A 20785-nucleotide genomic window follows, 5' to 3' on the forward strand; every position below is an offset into this window, starting at 1 on the left:
CATGGTCAGTGGACGTAGACGCCGCCAAAGTGCTGTTGCTGCGCCTGCGGCTGGTGCTGCTGCTGGTGCTTGGCCAGGCGGCAGCGACGGAAGAGGCCAGGATGCTGCGGTCGATGTGCGACGGTTCCAAAGGCAACAGCACCGGCCCTTTGGCCGGCGCCTCCGCAACGCGCGCCTGGTCCTCTTCAACAACCTCTGTACCAAATAAACCGCACCACCATTAGTCCACACGCTGTGTGTGTGCGTTGTGTGTGTGTGTGTGTGTGTGTGGCGTGTGCGGCGGTGGGGAAACGTACGGGAGGCGTCCTTGTTGGCGCCGATCAAGCGAAGCAAAAAGTCCGACGCCGATTCGTTCGGGTGGACCGCCTCGGCCGCCGCCGGTGGGGCAAGCCCGCCGCTGCTCGCACGGAGGGCCGGCTGCTGCGGCTGCTGCGGCTGGTGGTGGGGTCCGAAGTGGGCCTCGGGCATGCGCGGGTGGTGCGGCGCGTGCGACTGCGACAGGCGCAGGACTCGCGCGGGCGCTCCCGCCGCCGGCGCGTGCGGGTGGTGCTCCGGCAGCGGCTGCGGCTGGGCCACCACCGCGGGCGCCGCCTGCACCGGCATTGGCGGACCCATGGGGCGCTGCTGGTGCGGGTGCGGATAAGGCTGGGGCTGGGGCTGGGGCGGGTGCGAAAATGGCTGGGGCGGCTGATGGTGCTGGAGGGGCGGTTCGGCGGCCCGCGGGGGAGACGGGCGCGGGCTGGGGCTGGCGGTGGTGGTGGCGGTGGTGAAGCGCCTGGGGCGAGTGCGAGGCGAGTTCGACGTCGCCCTGCCTCTGTGCGCCCGCGCCGCCGTTGCCGTTGGCGGCGAGCAGCTGCTCGGGGGTGACGAAGTCGGCGTAGTCGACGGCCGGCGCCGGCGCCGGGAAAGCGATGGTCGATGGGATCGACGTCGTCGCTCGCGGGAATCGCTTCCACGACGACGACGACGACGACGACGACGATGATGACGATGATGATGATGGTTGAAGGAAGGTGACGGTGGAGGGGGAGGCCGAGCGGCGAATGAAGCCGGACGAGGTGCGAGAGAGGGAGAGCGGGGTGTTGGCCGGGGCGGCCGATGGGGCGAAGAAGCGGCGCACGGGGAGCGAGGCCGACGAGGCGCCCAGGGAGGGCGGCGGGGTGGACGACCCGCGCAGGCCCGCGTAGCCGCCGCCGGGCGACGGGTGCTGGTGGGCGAAGGGCGACGAGAGCGCCGACGGGGCGAAATTGCCGACGCCGCCGGGAATCGGGTGGGCCACGTAAAGCAATTCGATCAGCCGTCTGTACAGGAGGCTCATGTCCGGCGCCTGCACACACGACACACGACGCGCGACACACGACGCGCGACACACGACACACGCATGAGGAATCCGTGGAATGCGTGTAGTTGTGCAGGGAATGTGTAGGCGTGTGTACGTGGGTGAAGTCCTGGGAGGCGGAGAGGCGGAGGAAGGGACGCGCAGGATTGATCGACGACGACGAGAAGGACGAGGGGGTGACGGGCCGCGAGGCCGTCGCGAGGCGGTGGCTCGTCGACGAGACGGGCGTCATCGAGCCGCTTCCGCTGTTGCTGACGCTGACGCCCTGGCCTGACGCCGACGAGTGGAGCGAGAGCGAGGGCGACGTCGACACGGCCGACGACGTTGGTGTCGACGCTGACGACGAGGCCGGCAGATAGGTCAACGGTGCGCGGAAGGCCGGCGCGGGCGACGGCTGTCGTCCGCCGTTGCCGTTGGCAGCGCAGTTGCTGTTGCTGTTGTCGACAGGTGTCGGCGACGGAAACTCAATCGTTGTCGACGCCTGGTGGTGGTGGCGTGCTGACGTGGCCGCTGACGTGGCTGCCGGCGGCAGCTGCTGGCGCGGGTGCTGGAGGGAGGCGGTCAGCAGGGAGGGCACCGCCGACGTCGTTTGTGTCGACATGTCAAACTGCTGCTGGGGCGGCTGGTGGGCGTGGTGGTGGTGAGCGGGCGACGAGGCGGCGGCGGCCGACGACGGCGCGGGCGTGGGCAGGAGCACGGTGCTGGCCGCCGGCAGGAACGGGTTGTAGATCGCGATGCGCGGCTCCTGGGCCAGCAACAGCTTCAATTGCTGCGTTCACAGTTTTACCAACCATTAAAGTAAGAATGAAGTGTGTTAATGATCGTGATCGTGCAACCGAGCGTGCAATATCATTGGCTGTGGCTAAATAATGTTGGGCGGCGGCGCACCTCGAGGCGCTTCTGGTAGTGGTCGAGCTCCTTGGCCAGGCGGTCGGCGTCGCTGAGGTTGTCCTTGAGCGCCTTGCCCCCGCCGCTGCCGCCCGTGGTCAACGGCGGCAGAATCTGCGCCGCCTGCATCAGGTGCGTCTTCCCCGTCGACGCCATGCTGCACGCGTGTGTGCGCGCGTGTGCGGTAGTGCGATGAGTGCGTGTGCGGTGTGTGCGCCGTGTCGGAAGGAACGCGCACCTGAGGGTGACGAGTTCGACCTCGCGGGAGATGGAGCCGAGGGCGAGGACCAGGCCCGACACGAGGATCGGCTGGAGGCTCTTCTTGTCCTCCGACTTGGACGACGCGTAGTGCTTGTAGAAATCGTCCGCCAGCTTACGCACCACCTCCCCCGAATACCTATCGCCACACACGACACACGCTCCTCTTCAGCACACGCACACGCACACAACACGACACGACACACACCGCATACACACGCATACAACACGACACACACGACGACACACACGACATACATGAAACGACACACACCGCACACACACGTACTTGCGGCCGTCGGCGGAGGACTTCTTTTTGTTGTTGCCGTGACCGTTGGCGTTGGCGTTGCCGTTGGCGACGGGGCTGGCGGCGCGCTTGGAGCTGAGGACGGAGTGGACCTGGAGGTGGGACAGCTTGTGGGGGCTCACGAGGGCCGTCGCGGTCTGTACAGTCTGCTGGTACCGCGCCTCCAGCTCGGGCGACACCGCGCGCAGCCGGTGCCGATCGATTCCCGATATCATCGTGAAGATCGGGTAGTTGCCGCCCTACACGACACACGACACACGACCAACGACACGACACGCGCGGTGAGTTCTGGGAGGGGGTTGGAAGGGGGCGGGAGAGGGGGGGGTACCTCCATGGCGATGATGGGGTGGGACTTGAAGGAGTGGAAGAGGGAGACCGGGCGGAAGGGAATGAAGCCCACCACGCTGTGCGGTGCCTCGGGAGACGAGATCTGATACCATAATAATGACGATTGCCATCATCAGCTCAAAAAACTCACTGATATGACACACGACACACACGACACACGACACAGGACACGTGCGCACACATGACACGACACGACACGTGGCGAGACAAGACGAGACGAGGAGGGTACCTGCCAAAACGCCTTCTCGTAGGAGTCGCCGACGAAGAGGAGGGGCGAGGCGTAGGGGTCGCTGAACTGCGTCGTCAGGTTTTCCTGCACAACCGCACACAACCGCACACGCACACACGTTAGGTGTCAGCCCACCAACAAACAAATAAATACATAAGTAATAATTACCATACAAAATAGGAAGAGGAGCGCGTACGTGGATGATTTTGAAGTAGGAGAGGAGATCGTCGTGGGGCTTGCGGAAGCACCGCTTCAAATTCTCGAGATAGCCGAAGTAGCTGAACCCCAGCCACCGGGGTCCACCGCTGGCGTGGTCCGACGATGAGGATGAGGATGAGGATGATGGAGACGAAGAGGTGGTGGAGGCAGATGGAGATGAAGATGGAGTCGGCAGGCATCGTGCGTCGATGACGAGCGCGAATTCGATGTGGCGGGGCGAGAGGAGGAGGGAGAGGCCGGCGCCGCTGGCCACGCCCACGTCCACGCCCGCTGCCAGCTGCTGCCGCTTGAGCCCCGCTACGCGCCGCACCCCGCGCACGCAATCCCGGTACACGCGCACCTCTTGTTGTTGTTCCATCGATGTGGCGGCATCGTTGGTGCTGGCAGACGTAGCGGGAGACGAAGAAGAGGAAGAAGAGGAGGATGAAGGATCGTAATGGGTGGTGGCCACTGTGCTCATCATCGATGTAGTAGAAGTAATAGCAAGGAGGGGGGATTTGGGTTGGGTGATGTGATCTGATCTGATCTCGGCGCGATTGGTCTCGTGGAGCGCAGGGAAATGGATATAAATTCCTGGGCTCGAGTGGAGCAAAAAAGAGTTGATTTGCTGCGGCGGTGAATCGAAAGCGTGAGAGTAGAGGCAAACTTGAATTACACAGATTTTAGTTGCGTATTTTTTGTGGTGTGGGTTCTGTGGTATGGGAATGTCTGGTATGTTGTGCAATATTTTCCGTTTCTTTTCTTTTTCGCGCTCCGATCGCAAGAGATTCAATTACGATCGTCAAGAGAAGATGCCGAAGCGCAACAGCAACGGAGGGGGAGGCGGAGGTCAGGCGGCCAAGGTTCGAGAGGATCCGCTCTACGAGCAGGTCCGGCAGATCAAGCAACAGAAGAACCAAACGAAAAAGGCCCAATACAAGAAGTACATACGATTCAATTTAATCGCCATTTTCCCCATTTCCCTCGATTACCAACGTAGAGCCCAACCGATGACAAATCTGTGCTTTTGATTGCCAATTATTTGCAATCTTGAATGGATGGCGATGCGCTTTACTCATCATCTCTGCTACTCGCGCCATCAGGCCGAAGACGAAGGTAGCATTCCGCCAGGAGCCTAAGGTGGCCGAGGGCGAGAAGCGTAAGATCAACTACCAGATCGAGAAGAACAAGGGTCTGACCAAGCGACGCCGGAAGGAGTGCCGCAACAGCCGCGTCAAGCTCAAGAACAAGTACTCCAAGGCCATGAAGAAGCTCAACGGCCTCAGGCCGGGCGTGAAGGACCGCATGAACCCGGTCCACTACGATGGCGAGGCCAGCGGCATCAACATGAACGTCGTCAAGAGCGTCTCACTAAAGTCTTCTTGAACGCAACCGTAGCCACGTGGTCTTCTCGTTCTCTACTACTTTTTATCTCTTTGTTATTATTTATTTGTTTATTTGTTTATTTACATGTGAGCGAGGTGTGTGCGTCTAACTTGAAGGCTTGAAGAGAAGCGAACCCGAGGAGCTGATCCACGAGGAGGAAGCGCCGGCGGAGGAGGACAACGAAGATGAGGTGGCCGACGACGACGAAGAGGAGGACGTGGAGGAGGAGGAAGAAGACGAGAAGGAGGCGTCGGCCAGGTTGGTGAGGTGCGGGAAGGTCGCTCCCTGTCCCGCCACCTTGTCCTGCGCCCACTTGACCATCCGCAGCAGGTCCACCAGCTTGGCCTCTGCTCTCACCACATCAGCGCACACAGCCCGGTCGACATCAATGATGTTGAGTCACTACACCCGACACACATCGCACGACACGACACGACACACACGGCACACGACGACGAGGGGGAAACTTACCCTTTTCCTGGCCTTGGTTGATGAGGAGGGCGGCATTGACCTCGCTCGCCACCTTGAGTCTGTTCAACCAGGCCAGCCGCGGAGGTGCCGTCAATGTGTGTGTCGTGTGTGTGTTTGGTGCTGTGTGCGCTGTGCGTGCTGTGCTGTGCGGTGTGTGCGGGAGGAGTGCGGTGGGGCTAAGAAGGAAAGACTCACCGTTGTCGCGCTTCGAGGAGGGAGGCGACCGGCGAGGTCGTGTTGGTGACGTCGAACGCCAGCAGGGCCATGGTGCGCTCCAGCTCCCCCAGGAAATGCGGCTAATCAGCAGGCGCCATATACATCATATCATCAGCGTTGCACACAGCATTCCACCCGTGCGTCGTGTCGTGTGCGGTGCGTGCGTGTGTGTGTGTGTGTGTGTGTGGCGAGTACGTTGTCCTGGCCGAGCGAGGAGAGTTCTCGCTGCGCGAATTCGAGCGCCGCGTCGACGTCGCCCTTGCGGATGAGCTCGATCAGCTGCTGCTGCTTCAGGTGGAACACCAGCTCCGTGTTCTCGTCCAGAATCTGCAACCAACACGAGAACCAAACGGCCATCATCAGCCGTCGTCTTCCACATCGTGGCCAATCCACCATCGCCTCTACACCACGCGCATGCATGCACGCGTGCGGCCAGCTGAGCGCGCACCTCGGCGTCGAGTTGCTGGACTTTCTCGATGGCGGCGGGGATGTCGCCGTTCTGCACCGACGTGCGCACCTCCATTCGCCCCGTGATGGACTCCAGGTCCATGTCGGCTGCAGCGTAGAAGAAGAAGAAGATGATGATGGTGAGGTTTGCTTGGGCGTGGGGGGGGGCTGGGCTAAGAGAGAGAAGTGCTCGCGTACGGTCAACGGAGGCCTCCTTCTGGAAGACGGCGGCAGCATCCTTGTAGCCCTCGATTACGAAGAAGTTCATGATCAACTCGTTCAGATCCGTACGAGGCACGTTAAGGAACAAAAACACAAAGTCCACGAAGATGGGAGTAGAGGATTGTTTGTAGAGAGGGGGGGGAAGAAAAGATGGGAGGTTGTAAAGAGGATATCGATTATCGAGCTTGATGGCGTTGGCCATCTTGCTCTGCCATTCGTCGTGGGTGAAGGAAGGGGGCGGCGGGGGCGGTGGCTGGTGGCGATGATGGTGATGATGGCCAGGCGTGTGGGGGACAGGCGCTGACAGAGCCTGTCTATGCCGAGTCGCGTGCGATCCACTCGCGCTGCCCCGAAGCAGCAAAGCCTCAGCAGAAGCCAGACTCATCTCTTGCCAGACTGTCTTGCAAGCAAAAAATGAAATTGAATTGAAAATGTAAAAACAAAAGAAATAGAGAGAATTTAGCGCTCTGTAAAAAAAACCTCATCCTTTGCTGGCGCAACTTCTCTGCAGCATCCTTTGTACAACCTCCTACGCACCACCTTCATCTCACCAAGGTACCCTTTTGCTTACCCCTCACTACTCACTGGATCTAAAGGCCAAAGCATAAACGTTTTTATTTTAAAAAATATATTGTTTATTGCTTTTTATTGAATTGTTTATTATTCCCACAGTAGTAGCAGCATAGAGAATGGAAAAGCAGGGCACGCAGCAGCAGCAGTTCCCCACGAGGCACGTGATGCCCAAGGAAGAGACCCAGGCCGCCCAGTTCGTGAGCGAGCACCCCGAGTACGACGGCCGCGGTGTCGTCGTCGCCATTTTCGACTCGGGCGTCGATCCCGGCGCCGATGGTCTTCGCGTACAATGCCTCCCATTCGCACGGCACACGCACCACCGCACGCACCGCACACACCACCCCGCACACGCACGCACTCGAAACGCACGGCGCCAACGGACCCGTGTGTGGATGGTGATGATGAGCAGATCACGAGCGATGGCAAGGTCAAGGTGATCGACTGCGTGGATGCCACCGGCAGCGGCGACATCGACACGTCGACCGTGGTCGAGGCCTCGGCCGCCGGCACCCTGCAGGGCCTCTCCGGGCGTACGCTCAAGCTGGGCGACGCCATCGTGAACCCCTCAGGTACCTGACGCGTCCCTCGTTGCATGCGTGTGCGTGTGTGCGTGTGCGGTGGTGCATGTGCCGTGTCGTGCCGTGTGAAGAAGATCAACAACACACGTTTGTGACACTCATATGTTCCAAACAACAAAACATGAACGTGTGGTTAGGCAAGTACAATGTGGGTATCATCCGGGCGTACGAACTCTTCCCCAAGCCCCTCGTCTCCAGGTACGCGGCCGACCAATTGTGCTCCCCCCCCCACGACGATCGTGTATGACACACGACACGCAACAACACGACACACACGACACACGACACACGACACACACGACACACACGACACACGACACGCAACAACACGCTACGACAGGCTGAAGGAGGAGCGCAAGAAGAAGTTTGATGAAGTGCAGCGCACCGAGCTGGCCCGCATCAAGGCCCAGATCGACGCCACCACCGACGACAAGGCCAAGAAGGGTGCGCTCTCCCTGTCCGCCACCTCCCTCCACCTTATCCAACTCCACATGTCATATATTCTTCCATTTATATATATATTTCTTATACTTATGTAAGTATATATGTTATACTGAGATACTTATATAAGTTGCTGTCGACTAACCGGGTGCAAATAGAGCTGGAGGTTGCAGTGGAGCAGCTGAAGGAGCTGCAGGGCCAGTACGACGATGCTGGTCCGGTCTACGACGCGGTGGTGTACCACGACGGCGCGGTGTGGCGCAGCGTGATCGACCTCGAGGAGACGGGCGACTTGGCCGCGGCCGGCGTGGTGGCCTTCACCGACTACCGCCGCGAGCACCAGCTCGGCACCTTCGGCCACAACTCGATGCTCAACTTCGCCGTCAACATCTACGAAGAGGGCAGGGTCCTCTCCATCGTCACCTCTGGTACGGCACACGGCACACGGCACACGGCACACGGCACGACACACACGCGCACACCGCACACGAGTGTTGTGGGTGATGTTATTGACTTAGTGACCTCAATTGGGTGCGAATGTAGGTTCGCATGGCACGCATGTGGCCGGTATCGTGGGAGCCAACTATCCCGAGACTCCCGAGCTCAACGGCATGGCGCCCGGTACGAACAACACACACGCGCGCACCGACGCGACACGACGCGACACTCACAGTGAGGGCGGTGTACGCAGGTGTGCAAATCGTGTCCGTCAAGATTGGAGACACGCGTCTCGGCACCATGGAGACCGGCACCGGTACTTAGCTCCCTCTCTTGTTCTTTTTATAATTTTATTTATTTGTTTTAAACAAATAAATAAACTACAAATAACTATTGTTCTGTTATTATTATTCCTTTTAATAATAATTACAACAAAATTGCATGCGACGTCGACAAACAGGTCTGGTGCGTGCGGCGATCCACGCCATCAGGAGCAAGGTCGACCTGATCAACATGAGCTACGGCGAGGCCGTCACCCTCCCCAACCAGGGCCGCTTCATCCAACTCGCCAAGGATCTGGTTCGTTCGTGTGCCCTGTGTGGCTCGATGCGTCAACTGTTTTAATGTTGCTTGACATGCCATCACAGCCTAACATAACGCAACATATCGCACAACACAACATATGTTAAATTTTGGTGGAACACTGAATGTAGGTGAACAAGTACAACATCACGTTCGTGAGCAGCGCAGGCAACAACGGGCCGGCCCTGTCCACCGTCGGCGCACCCGGCGTACGGCCGCTTCCCCTCCCGCTCCCCTATAACCATCCATATACTTGACGTTGTTTCACACACACACACTCCACAACACGCGCGCGTCCGTGTCCCACAGGGCACCACAAGCGGGCTGATCGGGGTGGGCGCCTACGTCAGCGGACCCATGATGGACGCCTGCTACTCCATGCGGTTCGTCGCGGCCCTCTCTCTCTCTCTTCGCGCCGCTCGCCCGTCTTTTCTATTGTGTTGCCGTTGTTGTTATTATGTTGTTGTGTTGTTTGGGCTGACGTTGGGGACCAATCGCAACCCACAACAAAAAAGGGAGGAGCTGCCGGAGACGCAATACACGTGGTCGTCGCGTGGACCGACGCCCGACGGCCACCAGGGCGTCTCGATCTCCGCCCCCGGTACTCTACCACGCATTCCTGCGCTGGTTTGTTGCATTGCAACATTTTCCTGGAATTACGTGATTTGTTTATTGATTGATTTATTTTTCCACCCGTCGGGTGCAGGTGGTGCGGTGAGCCCGGTGCCCAATTGGCTGCTGACCAAGTCGCAGCTCATGAACGGCACCTCCATGTCCTCCCCCAACTGCTGCGGCGGCATCGCCCTCCTCATCAGCGCCCTTAAGGTCGAGAGCCCCTGCCACCTTAAACTCGTGTCGGCGTGTGCGTGTGCGCGCGCGCGTGTGTGTGCGTGTGCGGTGCGGTGCTGACGCGGTGTACACGCCCAGGCACAAGGGGTCAAGTACACGCCGCACACGATCAAGCGGGCTATCGAGAACTCGGCCCGGCGGGTGCCCGCCATCGAGTCGTTCGCCCTCGGCAACGGCCTGCTGCAGGTCAACGAGGCCTACCACCACCTCATCAAGTACGGCGCCGCCTACGCCGACCCGGCCGTCCGGTTCGACGTCGACCTGCCCCTCCACCACCACGGCGCCCGCGGCGTCTACCTCCGGTACGCCCCCCCTCTCGCCCCGCGCCGTGCCGCGCCTCATACGTGTGTCGTGTCGTTGGTCGTGTCGTTCTGGTCGTGTCGTGTCGTGTCGTGTCGTGTCGTTGGTCGTGTCGTGTCGTGTCGTGTCGTTGGTCGTGTCGTGTCGATCGAAAAGGGACTGGGAGGAGACGAACAGGGTGCTGGAGGCCACGGTGCGGGTGACCCCCGTGTTCCACGATGACGTGGCGAGCAAGGTTCGTCGTGTGGTGTGCGGTGTGCGTTGTGTTGTGTTGTGTTACAGGCCACGGCGCTGATCGTGGGGTGTGTTGCGGTGCGCAGGAGAGGATCGAGTTCGAGCGGCGCTACGCGTTGGTCGTCTCCCACCCGCAGTGGATTGAGGCCCCCAAGCACCTCATCCTCTCCAACGGTTCGCTCCACCACCAGCGGCGTCCATATGCCCGCTCCTCACTTACACCGCACACGACACGACACGACCAACGGCACGACCAACGACACGGCACACGCGTAGGAGAGCGTTCGTTTGCAATCAAGGTCGACCCGACGGTGCTGGAGGCGGGGAGCCACCACTACGGAGAGATCGTGGCCATCGACGTGAGCCAGCCCGAGGCCGGCCCCGTGTTCAAGGTGCCCGTCACCGTCATTCGCCCCCTCCGCATCGAGCGCGGCCCAGGTACGTACCCATCGCACACACGCACCACCGCACACACCACGCACACATCGGTCTCACCGCACTCACGGCACGACGCACGCGCACATGGCACGACACGACACGACACACGCGCAGACGAGAGCAACCCGGTGCACAGTTTGGAGTTCAATGGCCTGACGTTCCGTTCCGGCGGAATCGAGCGTCGCTTTGTGTCGGTGCCCCACGGCGCCAGCCACGCCGTCATCACCATCCGGTGCGCCCCCGCAACGCACACACGCCACCGCACACGCACGACACGACACGACACGCACGCGACACGACACGCGTGTGATGCAGGCACACGGCCCAGACTGAACGTCTGAAATTCCATTGGAGCAGGGGTGTGAAGGTGGCGCCGAGGAAGCGGTTCGTGCTGCACACGCTCCAGCTCACGCCCCACCGCAGCTACGCCCAGGGCGAACACGAAAAGTGCGTTCCCTGGCCTCCGCCCCCCCCCCCCCGCCGGCGCTTGCCGTGACACTCACGCGCGTGTCGCGGTGCGTGTCGCGTCGTGTGCGGTGGGCGTGTGCGGCGTGTAGGTATATTTGGATGGAGAGCAACGCGGAGGAGGCGGTTCCGATCAAGGTCAAGGACGGGGTCACCATCGAGCTGTGCCTCGCCCAATACTGGAACGGCATCGGCGACGCTCTCGTCGACATGAAGGTCCCCTGCCGTCCCACACGCACACAACACGTTAGAAGCGCTTCCGCCACTACGTCACACTCAACGGCGACTACACGACACCCACTGCATGACACGACACACGGCACGACACGACACGACACGCACGGCACGACACGACACGACACGCGTACGATACAGGTGGAGTTCCACGGGTTGAAGGTGACCACGACCGACGTGGGCCTGTACGGGAGTCACCTGGTCAAGCGCGTCGACGTCAGCTCCCTGCTCCGCAAGGAGGACCTCCTCCCCAAGGTACGACACGACCGACACATGACATGACACACGACACGACACACGACACGACACGACGTGGTGCTGACCCGCGGGGGGGGGGATAGATCGTGCTGGACCGCACGCAGCGCCCGGTCACGCCGACCACGTACGCCATCCGCTCGCTGCCCGACGACCGCGACCGCCTCCCCGAAGGCAAGCAGATCTACGAAATGGTTCGCCCGCCCACTCTCTCTCTCTCTCTCTCGCCCTTTCCGTTTCGCCCCGTCGCCCCGTCGAGTGCGCAAATGGGGGAGGGAAAGCTGACGCAGTGCGACGTGGGATTTCGCCCCCGGGGGCGAATCACGACCACAGGTGCTGACGTACGGGTTCAAGCTGAGCGAGGCGGGCGATGTGACCCCGCGCTTCCCCGTCCTCTCCACCCTCCTCTACGAGTCGCCCTACGAGGCCCAGTTCTGGTAGGCCGCGCGTGCGTGTGCGGTGGTGTGTGCGGTGGTGGAAGAAAATGATGTGTTGACGTGCGCGGCACGGTGGCGTAGGATGATCTTCAACGCCAATAAGCGGCTGGTGGGCTTCGGCGACTTCCGCCCGTCCGCCCAGAAGCTCGCCAAGGGTACTCCCCCCCGCCCACCCAAGGCTTCCCTACGTAGCTCACACCTGCGTGTCGTGTGCGTCGTGTGCGGTGCGCCGTGTGTCATGCGTCGCGTGCCGCGTGTTGCGTGTCGTGTGGCGTGAGCAGGGAGCTACACGTTGCGGTTCCAGATCAGACACGACCAGGTGGAGATGCTGGAGAAGCTCAAGGACACGGAGGTGCTGCTGGAGAAGAAGATCGCCAAGCCCCTCAACCTGCCCATCTTCTCCAACATCAGCGACGCCCTCGTGTACGCCTTCCCACCACCACCACGTGCGCGCGTGCGTGTGCGGTCGTGCGTGCGTGTGCGGCGCGTGCTTTCGGCTGAGTGGTGTGTGCAATCGTTGTGTGTGCGCAGGAACGGGTCTAAGTTCGCGTCGGCGGGCAAGAAGATGAAGTGCGGGCGGGAGCAGGTGTTTTTCATCGGCCGCACCGACACCAAGTCCCTCCCCAAGGACACCTCCGCCGGCGACCTCCTTCTCGGTACTCTCAGCCTCGACCGCGGTCATTCCTCGCATTCCTCATCATTGCCGACACGACACGACACGACACGACACGACCACAACGACACGACACGACACGACACGACACACGACAGGTACGCTGCAGGTGTACAAGAAGCTGTTCGCGGATAAGAACAAGAAGCTGGCCGGGCTGCCGTTCGCCTATGTGGTGCAGCCGACGTCGAGCTGCTCTTCGGCTTCCGCCGCCTCGTCGAACTCCAATGGCTCCAATGGAGGCGATGGCAAGGAAAAGGAGAAGGAGAAGGAGAAGGAGCAGACGCCGGAGGAGAAGCTCGAGGCGTTCATCTTCGAGAAGAAGGTCGAGTACGCCGACAAGCTCCTCAAGGACAAGAAGGTCCAGGAATTCGACGACCTCTCCCGAGTACGCGCCCTCCTTTAACGTTATTACTTTTAATAATTATTATCATTATTATTATATATTGGTAATTATGTGTGTTAATATGTTTATATATTGAACAATACAGGCGCTGGTGTCGGCCAAGCCCGACCACCTGCCGCTGCTGGTGCTCAACCTGAAGCGCGCCGTCAGCGGAAAGAATGTACGTGCGACACATTCCATGGTGTGCCATTTTTTATTTCTTGATGATCGAAAAATGAGCCTCTCATGGTTATCGCTGCGCGCGTGGCGTTGCAGGTGACGGAGATTGCTGCAGCGGCCGACGCGGTGGTCGCCAACATCGACACCACCAGCCTCGCCCTCCACCTCGCCGCCACCAAGCTCGGTGCGTCGTCCTCGTCGTCGTCATCACCATCGACACCCACATGTGCATGTCGGCAATCCTAACACTCCAAGGGCGCTGGAATGCATTCCAGGGACGAAGCCCGAGGGGAGCGAAGCGCAGGCGGCGGCCAAGGCCACCAAGGAGAAGGAGAAGCAGCTCGACGCCCTCCTTTCGGCCCTCACCGAGAAGACCCTGGCCGTGGCCACCGCCGCCCTTGCTACCGGTACTATCACTCTCTCTCCCTCGTGCGACCACACCGCGCGCACACGTGTGCTGAGCGTGTGTCGGCGTGTGTCGTGTGTCGCGTGTGTCGCGTGTTGTGTGCGCGCAGAAGACGCGGGCGGGAAGGCGGCGCTGTTGGCGGAGGCCGATGCGACGCTCGAGCAGCTGAAGAAGTGGGCCAACGTCACCGGCGATTCGAAGTATTACCACCTCCTCGCCGCGCTCCACCGCGCTCGCGGTCAACTCGCCACCGCTCTCAAGGTTCGCTCGTTTTCCCCCTGCCCCTCTCTCCCTCGCCCGAACACCGTCATTTGCTGACCGCACACGCACCACCGCACACACCGCACGCACCACCGCACACGCACCACCGCACACGCACGCAACAGTATGTGAGCAAGCAGTACAAGGAGCTGGCGGATGGTGGGCAGCTGGGCGAGCAGGAGCGCGGGCTGTACGAGCAGCGGGTGGAGCTGGTCCGCCAGCTCGGCTGGGCGCACTGGGAGTCGCACCTGCGCGCGGCCAAGCACGCCCTCTACCCCGCCAAGTACTCCCTCTTCTGAGCGCGTTCGCTTTCGTTCTTCGGCCAAACAAAGAACGGAAAAAGCGAAAAGAATTAAAAATTCATTTTCTGATTAATTTGCGATCGCAATGGCAAGCCGATCGATGACTTGGCACGAGGATGCCCTGGAGGAAAAGGGCAAGAGGAAGAGCAGGAGTAGGACCTCGAGTTTTACCAACTTCTTTCGGGGGCAGGCGGGTGAGGAGGTGGAGGATTCATCGATGAATGCTGCGAGTAGTGCTGTGGCTGAAAAACCCAAGGTGGTGTGGGTGACGCTCAACGATAAAATCCACTCACACACCCTGCGTGCATCGATCAACGTAGCGGATGAGAAGCTGTACAATAACATAGTCTCCATCTTGGTGGGACGCGATTACGAGAAATTGGACAAATTCAAACGAAGGAATCGATTTCTTCACCACGAGGCTGTAGAGGCGCTGCAGTCGCTTGCCTTCCTCATCGAGTACTGTCGATCTTCGACCAACAAGGGCGGGCTTGACCGATTCGTGCTCGACGACGCCTCGGAGGCCCAGCGGCCCAGCGTGGAGTTCGATCTCAGGCGACTCAACGCTTGCCCGAAGGCCTGCTGCCGTGTCAAGATGGCGAGTGGTGGTACGCGCGTACATCGCCTTCTGCCTTCACGCTAGCGTGCACTCACCTTTCTCTTTCCCCATCGCACTGTCTGGCACAGACACACTGTCGCATTGCCCTCGCATTGGGATGATCAGGTGAGTGCGCCCTCGTGCGCTTGTGGTGAATGTGTGCGCACACACTCGCGAACACGCACACGAATGTGGCTGATCGTGTTGGTGTTGTTGTGGGCCACACAGCTGTGCCAAGTGTGGGATTGCGACATGGTGCTCGGAGGAATGCCTGGAGATGGGCTTCGAGCAGCACCAGGAGGTCTGTCGCGCCGCCACCGACCTGCTCAACAAGCTGGGCCTGTGATGAGCCAGCCAGCCACCATCCAGTGTTGTCATTCATCACTTCAACCTGTACATACTACACCAACGTAGCCGGCTGTGCAAAGTATTTGGGAAATGCTACGCAAACATTTCGCAAATACATTCATTTCATACAAAGGGTGTGACAAGAGGTGCTGGCGCCAGTGGAGCTGCTGGGCGCTTAGAGGTTCTTGTTGAGGAACTTCCTCTTGGAGAAGCACATCCACCACTTGCTGGGCTCGTTCTCGCCAAAGGCGTACACGGCCTCGATGAGACGGTCGCCGGTCTCCTGCCTGAGCTGGGTCAGGTACTGACGGATCTGGTCTGTTGTTGGGTGACGGCACCCAAACGCGTAGCACAAGAAAAAAGCGTCAGCACTTGTGTGCGGCGCTACACGCAGCGATTGGCAGACGTTCATTGAGATCTCGCAATCAAGAGCGCGCTTGATTGCAAGCGGATCGTTGATTGGAGGGGGGGGGAATGAATGGAACGTACCAGCCTCAGCACGGTTGGCCGGGTTGGAGACGAAGCCAGCAAGAGCGAAGTTCTTGTCGCCGGGAACAGCGAAGTTCTGGATGGCGAGGTTGAAGAGGTTCTTCTGGGCGCCGCCCTTGCTCTGGTTCACCATCTGGTTGATGGCCTGCGAGATGTAGAGCGTCAGGTAGATGAGGACGCGGTCAGCCGGACCCTTGACCTCGTAGTTCCTGAACAGCACGTTGGCCTTGAAGAAGCTGATCGCCTCATCGATGATGTCGGGTTGGTCTGCAAGATCGTATTGTGTAGTGCGCGAAATTAATGATAGAACCGTACGTTACATCGCGCACACGATGCATCGGTTTTCATACAGCTGCGAGCAACACTAATTGGCCCAATTGGTGGAGGGTAGTGTACCAGCAGGGCCAGTGTAGCGGGGAGCGGGACCCTTGTACTTGGTCTTGATGGGCAGCACGCCCATGCCGCACATGACGCGAAGGTCGGCCTCCTTGTTGTACTGAGAGTGGTAGGCCTAATGCGTCCCCCCCCCAAGAATAATTAATGGACTGAAGAAGTGGTCTTGCGCTCGCACGAAAAGAAGCGCGTAGGCAAGCTACTCAGCGAAGTGAGTACGTACGGGCATTATAAATTAGCTTCGTTCAGAGTGAGGATGGATTAGATGTTCTGCTGGCGGTCTGTGGTGCGCCCTCTTTACTTTCGCCTGAGACAACCACCCCGTGAAAGCCCCCTTTTTTCCCGGATTTCGATATTGCAGAGGCTGCATCCAATCACATTATTTGTTGAATTCAACAAATAATGTTGAGCTGTGTGGCCAGTTGAGGTTGCAGGTGCAGCACTGCTTGAAGGGCTTCTGCTCATCACTGTGGAGAACACGATATTGTGTTTGCACCATTTGCCTGTGTAGACATGGTAGCAGCAGGTGCACAAGAAGTGAGAAGTTGACAGGATAGTTGCAGCAAGATGGGCTTGAGTGGGCTGAGATGCCATCTTCTTGGTTTGTTGTGCCTGTTGCTTTGACTTCATCAATGTGTGGTGCATGCCTTTGCAGTACTGTTTGTACTGAACTGTGAAATGCATGAGCCAACTCCTCATGATCATCCTTGGCCTGATGGCCTTATTCTTGTTCAAGTAGACATAGGCCAGGATCTTGAACATTGCCTCTGTTTTGTTGTTCATGTTCTCAAGACCTTCATCACAACCAAGGATTTGTGCATATGTGATAAACTAATCAGTCAGTTGCACACATGCACTGAACTTCATTCTTCACATTTTTGCTGAATTGGAGCACTATTCCTGAAGTTAAACTTCCACTCCATTCCATGCTGATAAAATCACTTTTAACTCCACATATTCCAAGTTTTTATCAAATCATTTTCATCTCAAATCCCTCAATATGACTTATAAGCAGCGGTCTAGCATGTCAAAATCACACATGCAGATCCATATCTTTAAAACTGCCCTATAAATCAAAAATGTCAAATCTCACACAATTTTAGCACAACAAAAATTCCACAGTCATTTGTGACCTCTCATTTCAAATGACCACAAGTTATAGGGTGGTGGTGTATTGTGTGTTTGTGGAGTCTTGCAGTGGGCTGTCCTTGACCAGCTTCCTGGCTGCCTTGCTCCAGCCTGCAGTCCTGGTGCCCACTCCTCACCTCTATCATGCACCTGCACAACTTCAAGGAATCATGCTAACACCTCTTATGTGTCACACCACATAGAAAGCAAAGGGTCATGCATGCCTTGTCATCATTTGCAACCAGCACATAGAGAGGCAGGCTGTGCTTCATGGCCTTGTACAGGCCATCAAGGCCTGCAACATGGTGGCCCCATTGCCAAACAATCTCCACCAAATTAGGCATTGCAAAATGGCTGCTTGGCTTGCCATGCTTTGTTGACTTCCTAATCATTTGTGGAGGGGTAGAGCACACAGGAGGCCATGTCTTCCCTCTCCAATGTCAACTGCAAGATGGACACAAGGTCCAGCCCTCAGCCAGCATTCGCTGCCAGCTTTTTCTCCACCTTTTCTGTGCTCAAGCCCGTCTTTTTTCCGTCGACGATAAAAGAAGGCGTGTCGATTTGGCAGCCGACCCAGCCATCACAACCTTCTGCACAGCTCATAATGTCAGACGATTCGGCGTCTCCTCAGCGAGATTCGTCGCCTATGATGGAGGAGAGGGCGGTGCGGTCGAAAATCGAAATGACAAAAAATTCGGACGATGACAAGAAGAGGAAGAGGTCGAGCAGCGACGAAGATGATGAAGACAGACCGAGGAGGAGTCGAAGGAGCCGAAGCAGAAGCGGGCATCGCAGCCGCAGCCGGTCTTCCTCCTCTTCCAGATCACGTTCGCCCGATGATCGAAGGCGCAGCAGAGACAAGCGCAGGAGGCGTAGCCGCAGCCGAAGTAGGAGCAGAGATGAGAGAGATAGGAGGGGATACAGGAGAGATAGGGACAGCGATCGTCATCACCGACGGTCGAGGAGGAGCCGCAGCCCGAGTAGCGAGAAGCGCGATCGAACGAGGGGGCGAGGGGATCGCGATCGACGCGACGAGAGGGAGCGATCGAGGGATAGAGAAAGGAGCAACACTACGCGAGGAGGAAATGAGGCCGCCGCCACATCGGCCGCGCCCAAGCCATTGGGTGCCCCTGCGCCTGGCGTCTACATCCCGCCCGCGAGGCTGCGCGCCATGCAAAAGGACATCAAGGATCGATCGAGCCCCGAATACCAGCGAATGACCTGGGACGCGCTCAAGAAGAGCATCAACGGTATCATCAACAAGGTGAACATCTCGAATCTCAAGAACATCCTGCCCGAGCTCTTCGGCGAGAACGTCATCCGCGGTCGAGGCCTCCTCGCGCGAGCCCTCATGAAGGCCCAGACCGCCTCGCCCGGCTTCACCCGCGTCTACGCGGCCATGGTGGCCGTCATCAACACCAAGATGCCGGCCATCGGCGAGCTCATCCTGGCGCGTCTCATCAACCAGTTCCTACGCGGCTACCGACGTAACGACAAATCGACGCTCCTCTCATCGACCAAGTTCCTCGCCCATCTCGTCAATCAGCAGGTGGCGGGCGAGATCGTCGCGCTCCAGATCCTGGCCCTCCTGCTGGAGAACCCCACCGACGACTCGGTCGAGGTGGCCGTCGGCTTCATCAAGGAGTGCGGCCAGGAGCTGGGCGAGCTGTCGGCCGACGCCTTCAACAACGTGTTCGAGCGCTTCCGCGGCATCCTGCACGAGGGCGAGATCGACAAGCGCGTCCAGTACATGATCGAGAACCTGTTCGCCATCCGCAAGCGCGGCTTCGCCGAGTTCCCGGCCAAGGTGCCCGAGCTCGACCTGGTCGAGGAGGAGGACCAGATCACGCACGACCTCAACCTCGACGAGGAGGAGCTCAAGATCGAGGAGGAGACCGACTACTTCAAGCCCGACCCGGCCTACGAGACCAACGAGCAGAAGTACGACGAGGTCCGCAAGGCCATCCTCGGCGACGACGAGTCCGACGACGACGAGGGCGGCGGCGGCGATGACGACGAGGAGGACGAGGAGGAGAAGGCGCGCCAGGCCGAGGCCAGCCTCGAGGCCGGCCCGCTCACGATCACCGACGAGACCGACACCGACCTGGTGAACCTGCGGCGCACGATCTACCTGACCATCATGTCGTCGCTCGACTTTGAGGAGTGCGCGCACAAGATGCTTAAGATCCAGTTCAAGCCCAACCAGGAGATCGAGGTGTGCCGCATGATCCTCGAGTGCTGCTCGCAGGAGCGCACCTACCTCCGCTTCTACGGCCTCCTCGGCCAGCGCTTCTGCATGATCGACCGCGCCTACCAGGAGCAGTTCGACCTGTGCTTCGTCAAGCAGTACCAGTCCATCCACCGCCTCGAGACCAACAAGCTGCGCAACGTGGCCAAGTTCTTCGCCCACCTGCTCCACTCCGATGGCCTCCCGTGGAGCGTGCTCTCCTACATCCACCTCAACGAGGAGGAGACCACGTCTTCGTCGCGTATCTTCATCAAGATCCTCTTCCAGGAGATATCCGAGTACCTGGGCCTGCCCAAGCTCAACGCGCGCCTCAAGGACCCGACCATGGAGGCCCACTACAGCGGCCTCTTCCCCAAGGAGCACCCCAAGGACACCCGATTCGCCATCAACTTCTTCACCTCGATCGGTCTCGGCGGCCTCACCGACGAGCTCCGCGAGCACCTCCGCACCGCGCCCAAGCGCATCATGGAGATGCAGGCCTCCGCCGCCGCCTCCGCCGCCGGCGCCGACTCGTCAGACTCAGACTCGGACTCCTCTTCCGACTCTGACTCTGACTCTGACTCGTCGGATTCGGACTCGTCGTCGTCTGACTCGTCGTCGGACAGCGACAGCAGCTCGGACTCTTCTTCGTCGGACTCTTCTTCGGACTCGTCGTCGGACAGCGACAGCAGCAGCTCGGACTCAGACGCCAAGAGCAGGAGGAAGAGGAGGAGGTAAGAGGCACGGCCACGGCTACCCTACTGCTCGGATGTGTGGGTGGGCTCGACGACCTCCACTTCTTTTGTTCTTAGTCGGTCACATAAAGCCGGCCACCGGCCCACAGACAGCACTTCGTAATAGAGTATTTTTGCCCCTCGATGGGTTGACTGCCCCACGCTGAACGCCGCTCAGCGCGTTTCGACGAAAGTCTTGTGGCCGCCCGCCCAATCGGGAAGGAACCACCGTCGGCACCGGTGCGAACAACACACCCACAGCGCTGACACCATCTCTGACCACGCGCCAACGAGACATGCCGTGTGGCGTGTTTGTGGTTGCAGCTTGAGCTAAGAACGACAGCACCCAGCAGCGAAGTACTTGCTCCAGCCTTCCTTGCACGTGACTGTTTCCCGTGTGGATCTGCCCATTTACACTGAAATTTCATGGTAAGCTGGAGGTAACTAGGATCCACCAATCGTCACAGCCCACGTTCGTCGGAGCGAAAACCGGCGGAGAGGCTGGCGAACGAGACCGACGAACCGCAGGCA

At 59.3% G+C, this 20785-nt stretch overlaps 7 protein-coding genes across 7 annotated transcripts; 4 read left to right on the forward strand and 3 right to left on the reverse strand.

The window, feature by feature from the left end:
- Positions 1–5: 5 nt before the first annotated feature.
- Positions 6–3946, reverse strand: ACA1_149210 (uncharacterized protein; the record flags this gene model as incomplete). The annotated part of the gene is made up of 11 exons (XM_004351478.1): positions 6–104; positions 143–195; positions 297–696; positions 731–1327; positions 1437–2108; positions 2228–2384; positions 2466–2624; positions 2775–3031; positions 3121–3222; positions 3370–3453; positions 3566–3946. The coding sequence occupies 11 exons, from the start codon at positions 3944–3946 to the stop codon at positions 6–8; spliced, it is 2961 nt and encodes a 986-aa protein (XP_004351530.1).
- A 433-nt stretch (positions 3947–4379) lies between these two features.
- Positions 4380–4953, forward strand: ACA1_149220 (Sas10 Cterminal domain containing protein; the record flags this gene model as incomplete). Its single annotated transcript, XM_004351479.1, has 2 exons — positions 4380–4510; positions 4671–4953. The coding sequence occupies 2 exons, from the start codon at positions 4380–4382 to the stop codon at positions 4951–4953; spliced, it is 414 nt and encodes a 137-aa protein (XP_004351531.1).
- A 105-nt stretch (positions 4954–5058) lies between these two features.
- ACA1_149230 (uncharacterized protein) lies at positions 5059–6355 on the reverse strand (the record flags this gene model as incomplete). The annotated part of the gene is made up of 6 exons (XM_004351480.1): positions 5059–5300; positions 5425–5483; positions 5620–5720; positions 5836–5967; positions 6089–6195; positions 6286–6355. 6 exons carry the CDS (start codon positions 6353–6355, stop codon positions 5059–5061), a joined length of 711 nt encoding a protein of 236 aa, XP_004351532.1.
- A 643-nt stretch (positions 6356–6998) lies between these two features.
- ACA1_149240 (peptidase, S8/S53 subfamily protein) lies at positions 6999–14334 on the forward strand (the record flags this gene model as incomplete). Its single annotated transcript, XM_004351481.1, has 31 exons — positions 6999–7166; positions 7292–7451; positions 7598–7658; positions 7801–7904; positions 8060–8329; positions 8445–8522; positions 8593–8655; positions 8800–8918; positions 9053–9130; positions 9231–9304; positions 9437–9503; positions 9675–9773; positions 9849–10072; positions 10227–10305; positions 10391–10478; positions 10581–10742; positions 10857–10974; positions 11100–11189; positions 11300–11423; positions 11583–11696; positions 11804–11890; positions 12030–12133; positions 12215–12288; positions 12415–12556; positions 12665–12789; positions 12905–13191; positions 13295–13369; positions 13465–13552; positions 13644–13775; positions 13884–14035; positions 14161–14334. The coding sequence occupies 31 exons, from the start codon at positions 6999–7001 to the stop codon at positions 14332–14334; spliced, it is 3780 nt and encodes a 1259-aa protein (XP_004351533.1).
- A 220-nt stretch (positions 14335–14554) lies between these two features.
- Positions 14555–15281, forward strand: ACA1_149250 (uncharacterized protein; the record flags this gene model as incomplete). The annotated part of the gene is made up of 3 exons (XM_004351482.1): positions 14555–14945; positions 15025–15061; positions 15164–15281. 3 exons carry the CDS (start codon positions 14555–14557, stop codon positions 15279–15281), a joined length of 546 nt encoding a protein of 181 aa, XP_004351534.1.
- A 177-nt stretch (positions 15282–15458) lies between these two features.
- ACA1_149260 (actinrelated protein ARPC3, putative) lies at positions 15459–16241 on the reverse strand (the record flags this gene model as incomplete). Its single annotated transcript, XM_004351483.1, has 3 exons — positions 15459–15601; positions 15773–16039; positions 16169–16241. The coding sequence occupies 3 exons, from the start codon at positions 16239–16241 to the stop codon at positions 15459–15461; spliced, it is 483 nt and encodes a 160-aa protein (XP_004351535.1).
- Positions 16242–18464: 2223 nt separating this feature from the next.
- ACA1_149270 (MIF4G domain containing protein) lies at positions 18465–20258 on the forward strand (the record flags this gene model as incomplete). The annotated part of the gene is made up of 1 exon (XM_004351484.1): positions 18465–20258. One exon carries the CDS (start codon positions 18465–18467, stop codon positions 20256–20258), a length of 1794 nt encoding a protein of 597 aa, XP_004351536.1.
- Positions 20259–20785: the final 527 nt, after the last annotated feature.

Source organism: Acanthamoeba castellanii (assembly GCF_000313135.1).
Source record: "Acanthamoeba castellanii str. Neff unplaced genomic scaffold scf7180000084715, whole genome shotgun sequence".
NCBI classification, from domain to species: domain Eukaryota; phylum Discosea; order Longamoebia; family Acanthamoebidae; genus Acanthamoeba; species Acanthamoeba castellanii.